The 16,756-nt window shown below is 40.7% G+C and overlaps 1 protein-coding gene across 7 annotated transcripts in view; it reads right to left on the reverse strand.

Moving 5' to 3' along the window:
- The window catches only part of SYTL2 (synaptotagmin like 2), a 59,742-nt gene that overhangs the window by 34,022 nt on the left and 8,964 nt on the right, over positions 1 to 16,756 (reverse strand). For all 7 annotated transcript variants that reach the window (XM_054188865.1, XM_054188869.1, XM_054188867.1 and 4 more), the window contains exon 2: positions 9,358 to 9,799. In XM_054188865.1, coding sequence (XP_054044840.1) covers positions 9,358 to 9,458 — 101 coding nt within the window. In that variant the 5' untranslated portion in view covers positions 9,459 to 9,799. The remainder of the gene's footprint in view (positions 1 to 9,357; positions 9,800 to 16,756) is intronic.

A 16,756-nucleotide genomic window follows, 5' to 3' on the forward strand; every position in this document is an offset into this window, starting at 1 on the left:
TAGACTGGTTGCAAAAACAGCTGCTGAGGTTGCAAATGGGAATTTTTACAACGCTACTTGAATTGTCAAGGCCTTAGCAGTAACATCAAACTGCTTGCACCGTGTGGGCCTGTTTGACTGCTAGGCATTAGACTTAGATTGCGCCTTACCTTAAAAGGTACTGTGGGGAAATCAGACTACAGCCATGGTTTTCCAGCGCTACGTACACCTCCCAGCACACCACAACAGGATCAGAAGCCAAGAGTTGATTCTACAGCAGCTCCCCAGTCAACAAAAAGCCTAAGTTGTCATTACGTTATTTTCCTCTTGCTGACCAAAGAACTAGTAGGCATCCAGAATAAGATTCAGATTGCAGGCTCAGTTGCCAAGTTTGCAATTAGGAGAGAATGCAATAACAGCTTTACATACGATGTGAGCACGTATTCTGCAGTCCCTCAGTGGTCTGTTAAAATGCCAGTTAGCCTAAGTTGCAGTTTTCAGAGTGAAACAGCCTGAAGTTATAATAAAGATGGTGCCTGTTTCTTCTATAAAAGCATTACACTCACGAAAATGAAGGTACGTCGTTAAAAGGAATTCACTTTAAAGTCCTATTTTAATAAGCCAACTTTACTTAAACTGATTTTTCCTCCATGCCTAGGTGAAACATTTTTGATGGCAAGATGACAAATTTCTCATCCCACTAGGGGCATTAAGTAAAACCAGAATTACATGAACTGGGCATACAAAACAACTGTCTAGCACTCTGCAGGCAAACAGAAAATCTACACATGTATTAATTGGGTTGTTTCTCCCCACCTCCGTCCGGAACATCTGATAGTGGGCTAAATCACATGTAAGGCAGGAAATCTGCTCTGATATAATCAGTCCCTGTCAACCTTCCTATCAGCAAATCCAGAATGGTTTATCTTAAGCTTTGTAGGCTACTGTAATAGCTCATTGCATGTTAGGGTGAAGTGATAATGACTTCTGTTTCTTTTTTTGCAACAACAGTGTCTACATCCCTGTATCTAAAACTGTTGAGCTACACTTCCTCAGTGTCCCTTAATTCCCTCCCCTGTACCTCCCTTATCTAGACTTCAAATTACAAACCACCACAGGATTTGCAAGATGCGACAACTGACATCTTAATAACTTCTTTTATTGCCTTATTCCTCAATCGACAGCTTAAACTGAGCTCTTCAGACAGGAGGGTGCGTGTGGTGCCAGCACATTCTGGGCCTTCTTGTGACAAACTAAGAAGCATTTAAATCAGGGTCTATTTTGGCTCAAAGAGAATGATTCATTAGTGTCTCACACCCCTTATTTCTGAACATATGAAAAAAAGCATCCCAGGGACTGGTGGCAAAATAAAGGTTTTTTAAAGCCTGATACCACTACCTTACCTAGAAATTTGCAGATGCAAATGAAATACCAAATGAGTGGAGAAGGTGGAAGGAGAGAGAGACTTTTGTGGAATTTATTCTCAATTCTATTTGCTGCAAGCAGAACAACAAACTGCAAGCCAACAAAAAGAAGACAAAAGGATTTAGGTTCCATGTCACCTACCAAACACAGACAAGAAACTTTTTGTAGTATCACTCATAAAAGAACAGGAGTAAAAGGATACCAGACCAGGCATTATAAGTGTCAGACTTGCCGATTAGATTGTTTTTTTTTTTCTTCTTTCAGAGTGGGAAACAGCCATAAAAGGTTTACAAGGCAAAAAGAGTAACTGTTTAAACATTCCATGTTGCATGAGCATGTCTCGTTAGTCTGCACATATCTAGATAAGGTGTAGGAAAAAAAAATTCTGTTCTGGCATTTGTTAGAGAACTATACCCAAAACATTTATAATGGGCAGTCCTGAGTTGGGAATATGGATTATTCCTTTTGCATGGTAGCTGTACATATATGGTTTAAGCAATAAAGTGATATAATTTTAAACGAGTTGAGGGCTATACTAGGAAGATTAAACCAAACCAAAGGGTTTATGCAACCTTTCCCCATCCTTGTCATCATGATACCTCATCAGCAACACCTCTTTAATTCTTGCCTTTGGGGTCTCTTTGGATAGCAAGGTCTTCAGTAAGTAGAAGTAGATGGAGACATGAGAAAAAGGCAGTCTAGTTCCGTTTGTGGACCTGCACGTTCTTGCATTTTATGCCTATTCAGAAGTCTGGGCATGTTAGGTCTATTAACAATATCCTGATGAATTAATCTTGGCTAGCATCTTGCCTTCAGATCCTTGGAGAACTAACTAGGCTGTAGTCAGCACAAGTCTTGATGACTAACAAGACAAACTGACATTTATTCTGAAGTCAGAAGGGAAGACTGACACATCCAGGCCTGGAGCGTTGGAATGAGAGAGTTACATGCTCGTAGGTGGGAGACAAGTCAATTGATTTTGGAGAGGAAGAAGCGAAAGCAGGCAGCTCTGTTGCCCATTGAAGTATGGTCTCCACCAGAATCTGGAACCAAAACTATGATCCCAACTTCTGTGCTGAGCAAGCGTCTGTGAAACACACTGACCAGATTAACCCTGCTATACATCATTTCTTTCCTAGAAGATGGACACTTGTGGGGCATCAGACTGGCATGTTGTCCCCGTATTTCATTTAAATCATATATTACATTCTGAACTGAAAACACAGTCCTTTGTTTTTACATGCTTTTCAACTACGTCACCTGCAGTTAGCACTCAGACTTATTCTCCTATTAGTAGTTGCACTGTCAAGTTCGAAGTAAGCTTCATTTCATAAGTAAAATGTTATAAATCATGTAATTAGATACTCCCTAGGCAGACACACAGAATATGTAAATTTGTTTAGGCATTTCTTACTATATGGAAGCTTAACTTTATTCCATTTAGAAAATCCGTAGCAATACTGTTGCGGTTACACGGTACAGGCAGTAGGAGTCTTTCGAGGTCTGTCAGCTTCCACTTGTCTCATTTCTAGAACAGCTTTCCACAGTCTAGTTTGTCTGCTTGTTTTAAAGGATTTGCATAGAGGCTTCCCAACAGCCTCACCTCCCTCTTTATACACAACCCATGTAAGCCTGCCATGGAAAAAAACAAGCAACCAACCCACCCTTCATAAGGAAGGAAGAGCTATCCTGTGACAATACACCTTTGGTATTAGAGCCAGCCTGGAGAGCAAGAGGAGAGGTTGCTAGAAAGTATGTGAATTTGCTCACAGGTTTTGCTCAACACAGTGTTCCCAGTACTTTATAGGCTTTAAAAGTAGGCGTATAAAGCATAAAGACAGCCCTGATCAAGTGACAACTTACAGGACACATGCAAGCAACTAAGTGAGCAGAAAAGCCTGCCTCATAGCTTTCTTCACACTACCAGCAAGGGCATCTCCAAGAAATTGACGCTGTGCTAAAGAATAGGTTGGACTTCAGGATTTCAGGAGAGCTACACATCAAGACTAATCTACTCTGACAACAAAGGCTTCAGTTTGGCACTCAATACAGCACAGTCTAGGCACAAACATGTAATAGAGACATCTTACCAAGATAGTTTTTGTACTGTAGGGAAAACGATACTTATTGAGCACTCAATTTAGAGATTAAAAAGCCTTACTATTATCTCCTTTTTCCCTTAAGCACACTCTTCTACCATACAAAATAAGCTCTATCCACCCTGCTTCACTAGCTGTTCCAAACAAGCATCATCCAGTCAAATAATCCATCTGCTAAAACAAGTTAGCCATTGACACTGGGAAGAAAAGGTATCAGCCCAGTATAGTCCAATGCCATGTTTGTTACCAAGACCAGTAAGTAGGGTCTCTTCCTTAAACCCATTTGTCTCACCCAATTAAGATGAAAACAGTCCTACTTTTCTTACCAGCTCTTCACAAGGTAGTTCACTGTTACTTTGGTCTGACGAACCTGGCAGAAAAGCCCTCTGGAGGATATATCCCCCCTTATTTTTTTCCTCTTTGCAGTGACAAATGGAGACTCAGGCAAAAAAGGAGTTTGCTCAGAACAGGTTTTTAGGTGTTTCTTTTTTTTTTTTTGAGATCTTTGTTTTTTAAAATATATCTCTGGAGAACAACAACCGACCGCGTCATGAAACCCACAGCCTTTCTTATGTCAGTTGGCTTTGTTAAAAAGGATAAATAATGGCATGCACAGTTTGCTAGAGAATAAAATTCCTCTATTTCCTGAACAGTCACTGTATTTGGAAAGTCACATTTGGTGCTAAGCAATGTCCACAATGGGGAGTTAATCCAGAAGACATGAGCTTATCCTTTTCCACCCAGACAGATGCATCTCACAGCCCAGAGATGAATGTTCTCATCTGCATGTATTTAGGTACTTACACACCTGAGAAATCAGCAACTGAGAGTGACACTTGATAATTTGATTTTTGACAAACGTCTGAGAAATCCTGCCCCATTAACACATTAAACCAAGCAAAAAAAAAAAATTTAAACTGCTAAAGCTAAAAAAGAAAAAAAATATAGACCAAGTTTCATTTATTTGAAAAAAGGTTGTTGCTGAATTGACATGCTGGGTCCCCTCTGTCTTTGGCAATGGAAAATGCCTCTCAACTGCTTTCATCTCATGCAACCACTACACGAAGCCAAGCAAAGGAAGGAAGGAAAGTAGGGGCAGCAGGCAAGTCTAATCTTATCCTCAAGCTCCTTTGGGGAAGTACTCCAGGTCGTTCAGTGTGATGGAACTCCTTCTCCTTCAGCTGAGCTGCCCAGCTAGAAAGCAATCAGTCAACAAAGGGCACATGCAAAGAGCTTACTGGACATCCCTGATTTGGCTGAAGGCAATCTCCAAGCACACACTGTCACAAATACACTTTGACCATCCGCACATTATACTTACTAACAAGTAAGCCCATTAAAAGTTAATTAGAAGTCCCTGGTATGACCAGGTATATGATTTCAGAACTAGTTATAGAAATAGCATGAGTTTCAATTAATAACAATTAATTCCTTTTTCTCCTATATGTCTGAACAGCGTGTGAAAGCAGATTCTCTGTTTGACAAGAGCAGATACTAGGATCTCTCAGTTTGAATTTTCAACAAAAGAGTTCAAGCCACCCAATTCTTAGTGTCTTACAATAAATCAACGTACTGAGATTTTTTTGTCACTAAGGGTAGAGTTATTTTGAGTTTAAAAAGCTTTGCTCACATTGTAAGCAAGCTCCTTGTTGACACAAATGTATGACCTAAAAATTCAAGAATAAAATAGGCCACAAAGCAAGTTTGAGTTTTTTTTAACGTGTTTTTAAAATCAGCACAAAGAGAACTGTGAGCTTTATTTTCTTATTAGTAATGCTTGCTTATTACTAGACTAATTTCAATCTACCAAGGCTTAAGGATAACATCATTACCCTGAGAAGAACCTGAGAATTTTGTTGCTAGAGGGGATGCTCTGCAAGATCTTAACACATCCTTAGCTCTATACTTAGGGAAAGTTATTGTTATTTGTGGCACCCCTGACCCAGAGCCCAAGCAAGCTTTTAAAAAACTTCAGCGTGGTTCAGAAGGGATGATGACCAGCCTAAGAGACCTCAACTAGATACACAAAGTGCCATTCCATTTACTGGTCAGGACAGAATTTAGAGCACATACAAACATACTGTGCTCTTGCCTTTCCTGTAAGCCACACCTCTTCCACAGGTTAGTTTTCCATTCTTTTACAGATGCCCAAACTTTTATTATGAAATAGTGGAAATGATAACATATTAAGGCGTTTATAAGAAAAAGGGGTGGAGACCAAGTAAAATGAATATTTTTATGGAGACTTAGCTTTAGGAAGAGTCCCTAGGTATTGTATGGCAATGAGAAAGGGTGATACTTCAAAATTATGAAGTTATAATTGGTGCCTAGTTACCAAACTATGCAGACACTACCAAGCTGCCACAATCATCTGAGTGGATACTGAGGACACATTTTGAAAATTTCTAGAACATTTGGAAGAAATACCCTGGAGGCAGAGTAGGAAAAATTAGTAATTCTTTTCAGAAATGAGAAGGTTAGCTTTAACAGCAACTCTAAGACAGCATCTCTGAACTCTTCTATCTTCAATCAGCCCTTTAAATTTGAACTGGCACCCACATTCAAAACCACCTCCACCAAGAACCTTGCCTCTGTTAAGTGCACCCTCAAAACTGTTACATCTAACAGAAAAGTATTTTATGAAGATTTTAAGAATGTATTCTGGTGACGGTCATTGAATGTCATTTTTACACTACAGTGGTAAGTCCAGTTCCCCCAATGCCAATATTCAACTCGCCCCAATCCCTGAAACATATCTCATCCTAAGAAACAGAAAACAACACAAAAAGCACCTTCCTTCTGAGAGTCTACAACATAAGGAAAACTGCCTTGAAAAGTGACCAAAGAGATATCTGTTAAAGCTGACCAGAATAAAAAAAAGCCATTTACACTAGGGTTTCAGCAGCCACATACTCCCACTGAACACGATGAGAAAGGTGAAGTGTATGTAGCACCCAGCAGCGTCAGACCCCTGCAGCTTTCTCTTTTTTTGCAATGCCGCACCAATGTATGTATTAAAGGGGTTTGGCACACAGCAGTCACCACCCACCGCACAAACAACTCCGCATCAGAACTTCCCTATCACTAACCTCCTTCAGTTTACCCAACGAGCAAACAATCCCCAGCACAGCCCACAAGAGCATTGCCAGGAGGTTCTGCTGGGAAGGGCCGAGAGCCACAGCAGGGAACCTCGGCACAAAGGCGACCACAACAGCTTTCTGCCTCAGACACGCTGGTGCCGGGGGCCAGCCACTGCACCACACAAGAGTCCCCCAACCACAATGCAGAACTGCAGATACATTTCTGTTCCATGTTACTGTCTCCAGAAAGGGCCCGAAACTGTGTTAATTCTGAACTACACAACTGTAAAAAGGGTTAAGGGCTATGCTGAAGCTACTGCCAGTAAATTCTATTATGTGCTTAGCCCACTCGTTTGTTCAATACCTGAAACCCAGTCGGAGCAGGGTATATCAGAGATTCCTGGACAGGAATAAAGCCAACAACAACAACATAAGTCAGCAATATGATGAAAAACAGCTTCTAGTCTTGACAAGCTGTCACTCGGCTCTTCCGTTTTATACCATTTTTTTCCCCTCCTCAGCAACACTGCCATTCAAGGGCTGGCAGCAGCTTCTGGGGTAACGAAGCAGAGAAAGGCATCTTCTTGCCCTAGGAATAAAAAAGGATGCAATGTCTTTTGATTTCCTTGCATTACACCCTCTTGTCATCTGATATTTATTCATTGCCCTTTTGCCCATGAGAAGAAAATGTCAATATCCCCTTTCCTTTGGGACAGGCCTCAGCAGAGGTCAAAGAAGAAGCAGGCATGCTGTTCCCAAAACCATGCCATTCCTAAAATTATCAGCCTGATTGAGACCAACACAAGAGGAGCTACAGGACAAGGCAAAAACTTATTACAGCACTCAAGCCAAGAAATAAAGCATACTGCCTGCTTTAGCCAGTCTAATCCGCACAGTTTTACTACAAATAAGCAATATTCGAAGCTGCTAGCAGAGAAGGGACTCCATCAGGTGATCTGTAAAATTCCACTAGGAAGTTGCTCAAAGAGGATTTTGTCATGTTACCAGTTTGTCCACGCTCCAGGAACACGGCCCTGGTTATTAGAACACCCTTCAAACCTCAGAATTTCTACTAGAGGAAAAAATATCACATTAAGAGACTTCCATTTTATACACATACAAACAACACTGTGTCATGCTCTGATGTTTGTACGATGACATTTGATCCCAGCTCTTGGAATCTTCCAGGTGTGGAAGGCTGTAGAATTCAAACTAAAATATTGCATCTCCTTGGCTGGAGATATAATTCAGATTGTGTTTTAATATATAAAAAGCAAGCTCCATGTGCCACATGGATGCAGAAAAATCAGTTTCAGATGTAAGCGTCCAGCTTCTGCAAAGTTATAATATTCCGAAACCAGAAGAGACATTATATTGTAGAAACAAACATGCTGATTACAGGCTGCTACAACCTGCAGTCCCTTGCATTTTCCACCACACCCTCTTGAACTTGAATTACAAATGGCAAAAGTGAGGTTATACAGACAAAAATATTTGTTGACAGCCCTTTCAGACCACAACTGAGAACGGCTTTTTTGATTTTCTGTTCCAGGAAGGGTTCCTTTCCCCAGATAGTGTATTCAAACTCACATCTACGATTACTTTCCCTGAGCACTTTCAGACCTGGTAGGGTATGCCTACACAGAGGGCATTTGTCAAAAACATATTTATCAGCAGAAGAGAAGCATCACAAGTGCATCATGATTGGAATAATTTTAAGATGTTTAAACAGGAAATACATGTCTTCATGAGGAACATCACAATAAGAAAGAATCCTAAAGAAGACTACTGAACCAATGAGAGAAAATCCTGCCTCAGAGACCCGTACACATTTATTTGTGCTACAGCACTTTGACCTTTCAGCATTTGAGGACTTTTTTTCATTATTCAGACACTTCTCATTTTGTGTACCTGTAATGGATACTTTCCTTCACACTGAAAAAAAAAAAAAAAAAAGCCTGAGTATTAAAATCCTCATTCTTGAGCAGGTAGCTATCTGCATTAGCTGAAACCGCTATTCATCTTCTATTTGTACCTGTGTAGATGGCTTTCTCAAAGCCAAGTCATCTGGGCAATGCTGCTTTCCATGCATACGTCTCTATTCATGGCAGTTACCCTAATAGTAGCTCTAGGAAAGCCTCACAGCACATAAAACACTCCAGAGAAACAACACACTGCTCTGTCTGCGATACCACAAGGAAAACAGGGAGCAATTTTCTGTTTTAGTCAGAGATTGCAAGGACTTCTTTTGGCAATGAAGCATAGTGTCGGTACCTCCTCTGGACTGCAGCTCCAGCGCTCTACATATTTGAGGTATAACTTCATCACTCGGGGATATTGCTGGCTGCATCCATACTAACTTTTCTGTGTGCTCGGGGAAGTAGTGACTTTTTTGAAACAAATCCCCCCCCCTTATTATGCATTAGTTCAGTTTGCAGAGGTTTTGATACTTGCAAATTGAATCCTTTTCTGAGGAAACCAAGCCAGATGCATGTCAAGTCAGACATGTACCAAGCGTGCTTGGCCCTTAGGGAATTGTAAGGTCCACATCAACAGTTAGTCTTTCGGCCAGTAATGAATCATTTGTGTGGTAGAGGCATTTTATCCACAGACTATACTAAATTTAGTCCAGAGTAAAAATCTCCAAACTACATATATCATGGAATATGGGGCCCCCAGCAACAACTGTTTTTATCTATTCCTATGCTCTGAATAACTCAGAATATGAACTGTGTAGGTCTTCCCAAGACAAGCCAGGGTGATAGATTCGTTACCTGACTCTCTCTTCTTCAGCTCTTTTAAGCTCTGCATCCCGTTGCAGCACCTTCATTATTGCCTCTTGTTCCTCCTCTGTTAGGAAGCTTAGGTCAATCATCTTGTTGTGTGTGTAGGGGCTGGTAAAGTGTCCAGGAAGATCTTAAATCCTGCTGAGGATAGTCTTGTAGTCTGCTTTAAAGGTATGGAAGAAAAGTCTCTTTCAGCAGGCACTGAGAAAGGTGGACCAGGCCACAGTCAATGGTTTAAAGAGCCCCAAATGTTGCTTTCTTGCAGTAGAGTATACGCATGCTTCTCTAGATGAGAGATTTTTGGGAAAGTGTTGCATTCCTGCTTGCCATCGTAATGATGTCTTCTCAGCTTGTCCTCTCAGCTCTGCTTCCTGAAGTAACAGTTCATTGACCTAGCATATCCAGTGTTTAAGAACAAACAAAACATCCCCTAAAAAAGAGACAAGGAAGAACAAGCTGTAATATTGGGGATCAGGGAAGTAGATTATGTATGCATTTTTAATTAAGAGAAACAAGTTTTTCAGTGTGATTAAACTACTTTGTGAAGTTCAAATGGTCACTTCAAGTCAAACCTGTTTTACAGGTCTCTTGAACAAGGTGGCCATGAAAATATATTCCTTTCCTATATGACAACTCACACCCTGAAACACAGAATCAAGTGTCACTCAAACGATACATTTTAAAATAAGTGCATTTTAAGTTGTCCTTTAAGTCAACAGAACAATTTGGCGGGGGGCAGGGGGGGGAGAGTGGGACACAGACAGGACCAAGAAGACTTACCACATTCCTTTAAAGAAAAAAAAAAAAAAAAAACAACGAAAAACTCACAAACAAAAAAAATCCCAAGAAACAAAGTACATAATCACAAGTATGGACATTATATTCAAGAGAAAACAAGAAGTCTGCATCAATGGCTGTCACATACAGATAGACAAGATTCAGGGATCTCTGAAGAAAAATTCGCTGCTGCTTGCAGCCCTGATTCACAGCAGAGCAGTGGACAGAGTGAGGCAGCCCATCACACATCCATGGTGTTCACCGTCTGCCAGCGCAGACTTGGATTACATCCACAAACTCTGTTCACAAAGGCTAGAAGTTGGGTTTTATTTATTTAAAGAAAGATTGCCTGAACTCCAGGGACAGAAGACTTAAAGGAAAATAAAATGAAAAAACAAAACAAAACCAAACCAACTTGGGCTAAACTCACAAGCTCACCACGCTGATTTACTTATCATTAGTGCATTTCTAGGACACCATCTTTGGCAAGTCACCAACCAACCAGAGCAAAAGAATCATCCCATGAGGCCAAGCCATTGAACTTTTGGACCCTATTCCACTCCTACCAAACAGCGTGCCTTGCTCTCCATGCCTGTCTTCCCACTACAAGTCTTCAAAGACTCCTTTCCCCTTCCAGGAGATCAGAAAGGCAGCAGTCATCACAAGCCCTGGAGGAAAACCCTTGAGGAAGTTCTCAGAAAGCTGCAAAATGCAACATGTTGCAGCAGTGAGATGGGAGGAGGCTGGGAATGTGTCAGAGGAATTTGTGTGCTCCAGTTCAAGACTTAGGGATCGTGTTCTCAAATTGGTACAACGCCTCTTTCTGTAGGATTTTGTCTTCTATTGGTAACAAAAATGGGCATCACTCATAAAAGCTTCTCATTTGCTACTCAGAGCTAAAAGCAATAGGCTTAAGAGTTTATTTCCTCAGAATCCCCCCAAACGGGAATCCTATAACAAACTTCTGACCAGGATACTCTTTCCCTGCAAAACACACAACACTCCTCACTGAAGGGTCAGGTACTACGTTTTCAAAGTCTAGTTCCTTTACGGTGCTGGATGGATTCAGAACTGCTATTTCGTTCTGACTCGTTACCTTGAGATCAAGAGGCAGCGAACCGTTACAGTCATTTCCCTTTCCTCTGTACCAACCCCTGCTTTGGGAAGGAAAGTCAGGGTATCTACGGTCACCATAGGCTGTAATGAAGTTTAGCTTACAAGATATAAACATAACTTTTACTCACAACATTTTACCATTAAGAGTGTATGATTGTGCCAGGAATATGATCCCATGGAGGCCCAGAACATATGGCATTAGCGCAAAATCATTCCTACATAACCATCTTGCATATGTGGAACTAGAAGTCATGCAGTAACATGAACCTCACTGCTTTATCCAAACCAAACTGCATCTATAATTTCAAATACTGTTTTGCCTCTTTTATAGGCCATGGTTCCAGATCTCTACATAAGCAGAGGACTACTAACTCAGAAAGCAATCCCAACTGTCCGAGGCAAAAATCTCTTCAAAAAAACCTCAGAGCAATAAAAGAGGAGGCAGGGGCAGAAGTCAGATGCATCTAGAGTCGAGTCTCTTAGTGCCTCAGGGTAGCAGCACCATGGATTTAATGAAGCCAAAGAAATAAAGAGCTTGAATTTAACGTAAGCCCCAGAAGCATCCCTAGTGACAAACCTGCCGAGAGACGGAAGAGAAGCAGATGTAGTTTTTGACTGTGTCTCTGTATTCGGCAGCTACCATCACAATCCTTTAGGTACGTGTGTGTCTGCCTTAGGGCCTTGCAGTCTGACACTACCTGACATCAGCAGACAGGATGCTGATATCGTATTGATCTAATGAGCACTACAATCATGCAGCGAGTCATTGCACTTGCTCCCCTGGCCACAGAGTTTAACCAGGAGATTAAAACAAGATATTGACATCGGCACTACTCAAAGGGAAACTTCATCTCTAAAGATAACAACATTTCTTACAGATGTGGAAGGCAGCTGCAGGCAGGTTAATGATTATCCCCCCCAACAACCCCAATGCCAAACAACCTTCTGCATATGGTTATGTTTGGCTGCCGGATTTATCTTCTCCATGATTCTCATTGTGCTTTTATTCCATAAGGTTGATATAACGGCATCTCAAACAACCTGCCATCTGTAACTTTATTTATATTTAGCAAGTGACAGTTTTATAATTAGGCAGAAGTAAGAAGTACTTACTATGGGGCTACCAACAAACATAACAATCCTAAAATTGTTGAGGACCTATAACAGTACTCCTTCAGCTTATGAACAGGTATGGGTATCTGTTTTGACTACCATGTGGAACTTCTCGTGCCATTTGATAGAGCAGTCAGCATCCGCAGCGCTAATCAAACGCCCTGGGTGCTGACCGAACGGCACGTGCACAGAAGCTGATCTTGCAACCACAAAACCTGAACAGTTGTGAACTGAAATTGTCAAGGATTTTTCTTGCAAATTGAGCAAGTTTCTTGCCTCAGATCAATCAAGTCTGTAAGAAAGCTGTTGCGGGAATTATATCTTACCATGTCCTTGTCTTTACATTTAAGGAAAGCTGAGGGAAGAAGTATTATATTGTTATTAGATTAATTTAAAAATCTAAAAGAAATAATTGGACAGCATTTACAAAACAAGCTGCAGGGTTCATTGGTATCTCACAGTATTCAAATTAACAAAGGTAGTGAAAGCAGAACTTCAGTCCTCCCCAACTGAACAACCCTTTGCAAGGGCTGAACATCCACACAGACTGTGGGAGCCCACAGCAAGCTGTAACTGCTACTAAACTTCCCAGACACCATCATCCTGTAGAGCTGTTTCTCCAACTAAGTTTGCACTCTCACTTTTTTTTCCAATCAGGTGCAAGATACCAGCTACCCTGGCAGGCTCTTAACCATTCTTTTTTCCTGAAAGATATCATGGTACCACAGTTCACAAAGCTGTGTTTTGCTAAGTTTAACATAGTTACTATTTCTGGCTTAACTGGAGCACGTTCTCCTCCCAGCTCTTCCTATAGGAATTATGATCCACTTGCACTCACCCTGTATTCAGATTTACATGGCATCATATTAGCTGGTTTTCCTCCCACCCTAGGTTATGATAAAAAGCATCCCCAGTCCCGAGCAGCGCAGCTGAGACCCAGTAGGTTCCTCTGCAAAGCCAAAACCGTAACGCTTCAGCTAAGGCATATCTGAGTACCTGAAAAACTGGCCCCTGATCTCTCCAGATAAGTAGTTGAAAAAACTAGCAATAATCAGCTGGACTTCCTCCCCCCGCCCCTCCCTTTAATGTGTATCATCCATACAGCTCAAATTGTATCGCATTTCACTATGATAACAAATCTTTAGTCACTGGAACCATGCCAATCACAAACTGAGACCAGAGCAGTTTTTAGTCTCTGCATAAACAAGAAGAAAACCTCCTTCTGTGCGTGGTGTCCTTGTCCAACCTCACAAGGCCTGCTCACACAAGTTACTGCAAGGCTGGCTTTCTGCAAGAGATTGTTAGCACTGATTACAAACACAGAAGTTACAAGCTGCTGGCTTAGAGTAGAAAACACCTGTTATAAAACCTAAGGCTAATTAAAAAATAAAAAAGTGTGAAAAAAAATATTTAAAAATAATCAAACCCTTTCTCGAAGTCATCCACTACCACCACCCCAAGTTCAATTCTTCTGATTTATTTTTTGACTATTCTTTTTTTCTTAAAATGCCCTATACGTGCCAAAAAAGAACCGAGAGGTCTCAACAGTTTGGTGCCACTGCAAGTTCAATCCAAAGATCCATGTCAGACTGATTAAATCATGGAAATTGATAGAAATACCACGTTGACTGATTTTTGGAGAAAGGCTGTCATATGCTGTAGACTACCATTTGCGAGTCTTGGGATATTTAGCATTATTTTTGTTTCTTAAACTTTAAACTCAAGTGAAATCACACAAAGATCTCCCCTTTCATAAGAAATTTCTAATCCCTGTAATAAACACGAATCTGAAATGATGTTTTATCTAACTCATGCATGAAAGCTTCTATGTTTTGGCAATAAAAGAAACAGAAAGAAGACACAAGATGTAGTTTCTCCTCTCCACTCCTAAGCTACTTACAGCTGCCAAGTGCTTTAGGCCAGGCACCCATCCAATAATTTTATCTTATAAAATTTCTCAATACCTTCTCAGGCAGTTATACACCTCAATTCCTTTAAGTAAAGCTGTACATTTTTCTAGAACACAAGACAACCTTGTCCACAAACTTGTTTGCCCTACAGAGAGTTGTTCCCCCCACACACTGCTGCTTTCTCGGGAGTACAGAAGTCTTAATTCAAATACTGCATTCCAAACATTATGAGATATCACATTAAGAGGTACCACAATCATAGCTTAGATTTTAAAGTTTTTACTCAGTGTATATATATGGGATGTAACGAGAGAGAGGTAGGGAAGAGGTTGGAGCACTTTACCATGACTGACAGTAAGTTCATCATCAGGATCAGAAAACAAACAGCACAGCCCTGGAGTCAGCTGTTCCATCCAATCAACAAGATTTCCTTCTGCATGCAGAAACCTTATAATCTCCTAAATTTACATTGCAAAATTACTTTTCAAGTGCTTCTTGTACAGTAGACCTAAGCTGCTAGACCTTTCCTCCAGAGAATCTGTCTTCCAGCCAATGCCTGCTAACAAGAGGAAGAAGGTGACAGCCAATCCTACATTTTTGGCTGCTTTCACACCCCAACTCATGCCAGCTCCTGCAATTGAACCATTACCTGCAGGCCTGGCTGATCAGCAACTCTCATCTGTATACATCTTCATCCCATCAAGCATTCAGTTACAAGTAACCTATTGGCTCTTAAAAACTAGAGGGTTTGGGTTTATGCATTTGAAAGCTACACATTTTCCTAACTTCATTTCTTCACTGCTACAACCTCTCAGCGCTAGCAACAGGGATGAGTTGGAAGTACAGACGTAAGGCAACAGGAAGCTGAGGAAGACAGATAAATAAAATTGTGTAATGTAACAATTTGGATCTGCAGAGAAACTCATTCTCAGAAAAGATGTAACTAAGTTTGTCCTACACCCATGCTCAGGAAATAAACCTTTATTTTGAAGCAAGGAAGCCAAGAAGAACATTAGGAGCACCAAGAGCTTTGCAGAATTGTCCCCTGTGAGCCTGGAAGGTCACATTAGGCAGTAACGGTACCTCTGACTATGCTACAGCTTTGGAGAAAAAAAATAAAAAAATAAGAAAATCACATTGTCCTGAGCAAATTTGATTCTCCGCTGACATTTATGTGTTACAGTCACACATAACCCAACACTGTCCTAGGCTTAGAGAATTTATTTTTTTCTGGTAAATACATGAGGCAAATCTCATGAACGGAGAACAGCCAATTAACCTAAATACCAGTGTTGGAACAAGCCCAAGTAGTTTAAGATAGTCATGAACATATTTGTGCAGAAGATCAGAGGATTACAGATTTCACTCTGAGTAGTGAAGAAAGAAAAGCTATTAACTTTCAAGAGGGACTTAAGTCATCATTCAAGAGAGTTTTAAACATGGTTGCCTGCAATGGTAAGGACCTGAACGTAAAACAAACACCAGAAGGCCTGTTGTCATTCTAATTCTTGAAGGGGCAGGAGGGAAGAGATCATCCAGTAAGATATGTGTATCTGTAGCCAATCCAGCTGCTCTTTCAAGAGGTGTTATCAGAGCATTTTCAAAATGATAACAGCTAAATCTACCCAGCATATCATATTTCCAACAGTGCCAGAGATTAACTTAGAGAACAGCATTTGCCAACATGTATGTTTAATCAGTGGGAGGTAGCAAAGTTCTTATCCAGCTAGTTGTGGAGGGTTTTGGTGGAACAAGGCTCTTTGCAGAAGTGGGGAATATGTATAATAAGGCAACACTGAAGCTGCTCTTACGAACACAGCAATGCTTTATTTCATTCCAGTAATAAACCCACGTCTTCCCCTGTGCAATATTCATTACAATATAGTTAAGGGAAAGACATCTTCTTATCTGCAATTATAGGACCAGACAACTGCTCAAAACAGCCACAATGGGGAAAAAATTAAAAATATGATACACAACAAGCCTTGCTCACACCTTAGCCTTCCTCAATAGGACCAAAATGATCACTGTTGTTTTTAACCTGCAAAATGGCTGCAATCTTAAAATACTCTCACTGAATGATCTTCAGCCAACTGGAAAAGGAAGAAATGCAGCTGGAGTAACGCAAGCACTTGAGAAAAATTCCACTTTTCTCCAGTAACATCTGCTTTGCTGGTCCACATGGCTCTGCCTGTGATATAATTTTACTCATTTGGTAAGAATCAAGACCCTCATCACTTTGAAGATTATACAGGCAATTGTTTTGTTTTACACAAAACTTACTCTGGACAAGAGAGCAAAATGTTAAAACAGAAAGAAGAAGATAAAAGTTAACAACTAAAAATTGGAAGAGAAAAGAATAATTTGCTTTGGTTGTGGCCTAATCCCTCTAATCACATATGGCAGCTTGCCATCTGTTTCATGGGCTTGGCTGTTGGCAGCAGTGCCTAAGAGTGTCAATCTCTATACCT

Source organism: Rissa tridactyla, chromosome 1 (genome assembly GCF_028500815.1).
Source record: "Rissa tridactyla isolate bRisTri1 chromosome 1, bRisTri1.patW.cur.20221130, whole genome shotgun sequence".
Classification (NCBI taxonomy): Eukaryota; Metazoa; Chordata; class Aves; order Charadriiformes; family Laridae; genus Rissa; species Rissa tridactyla.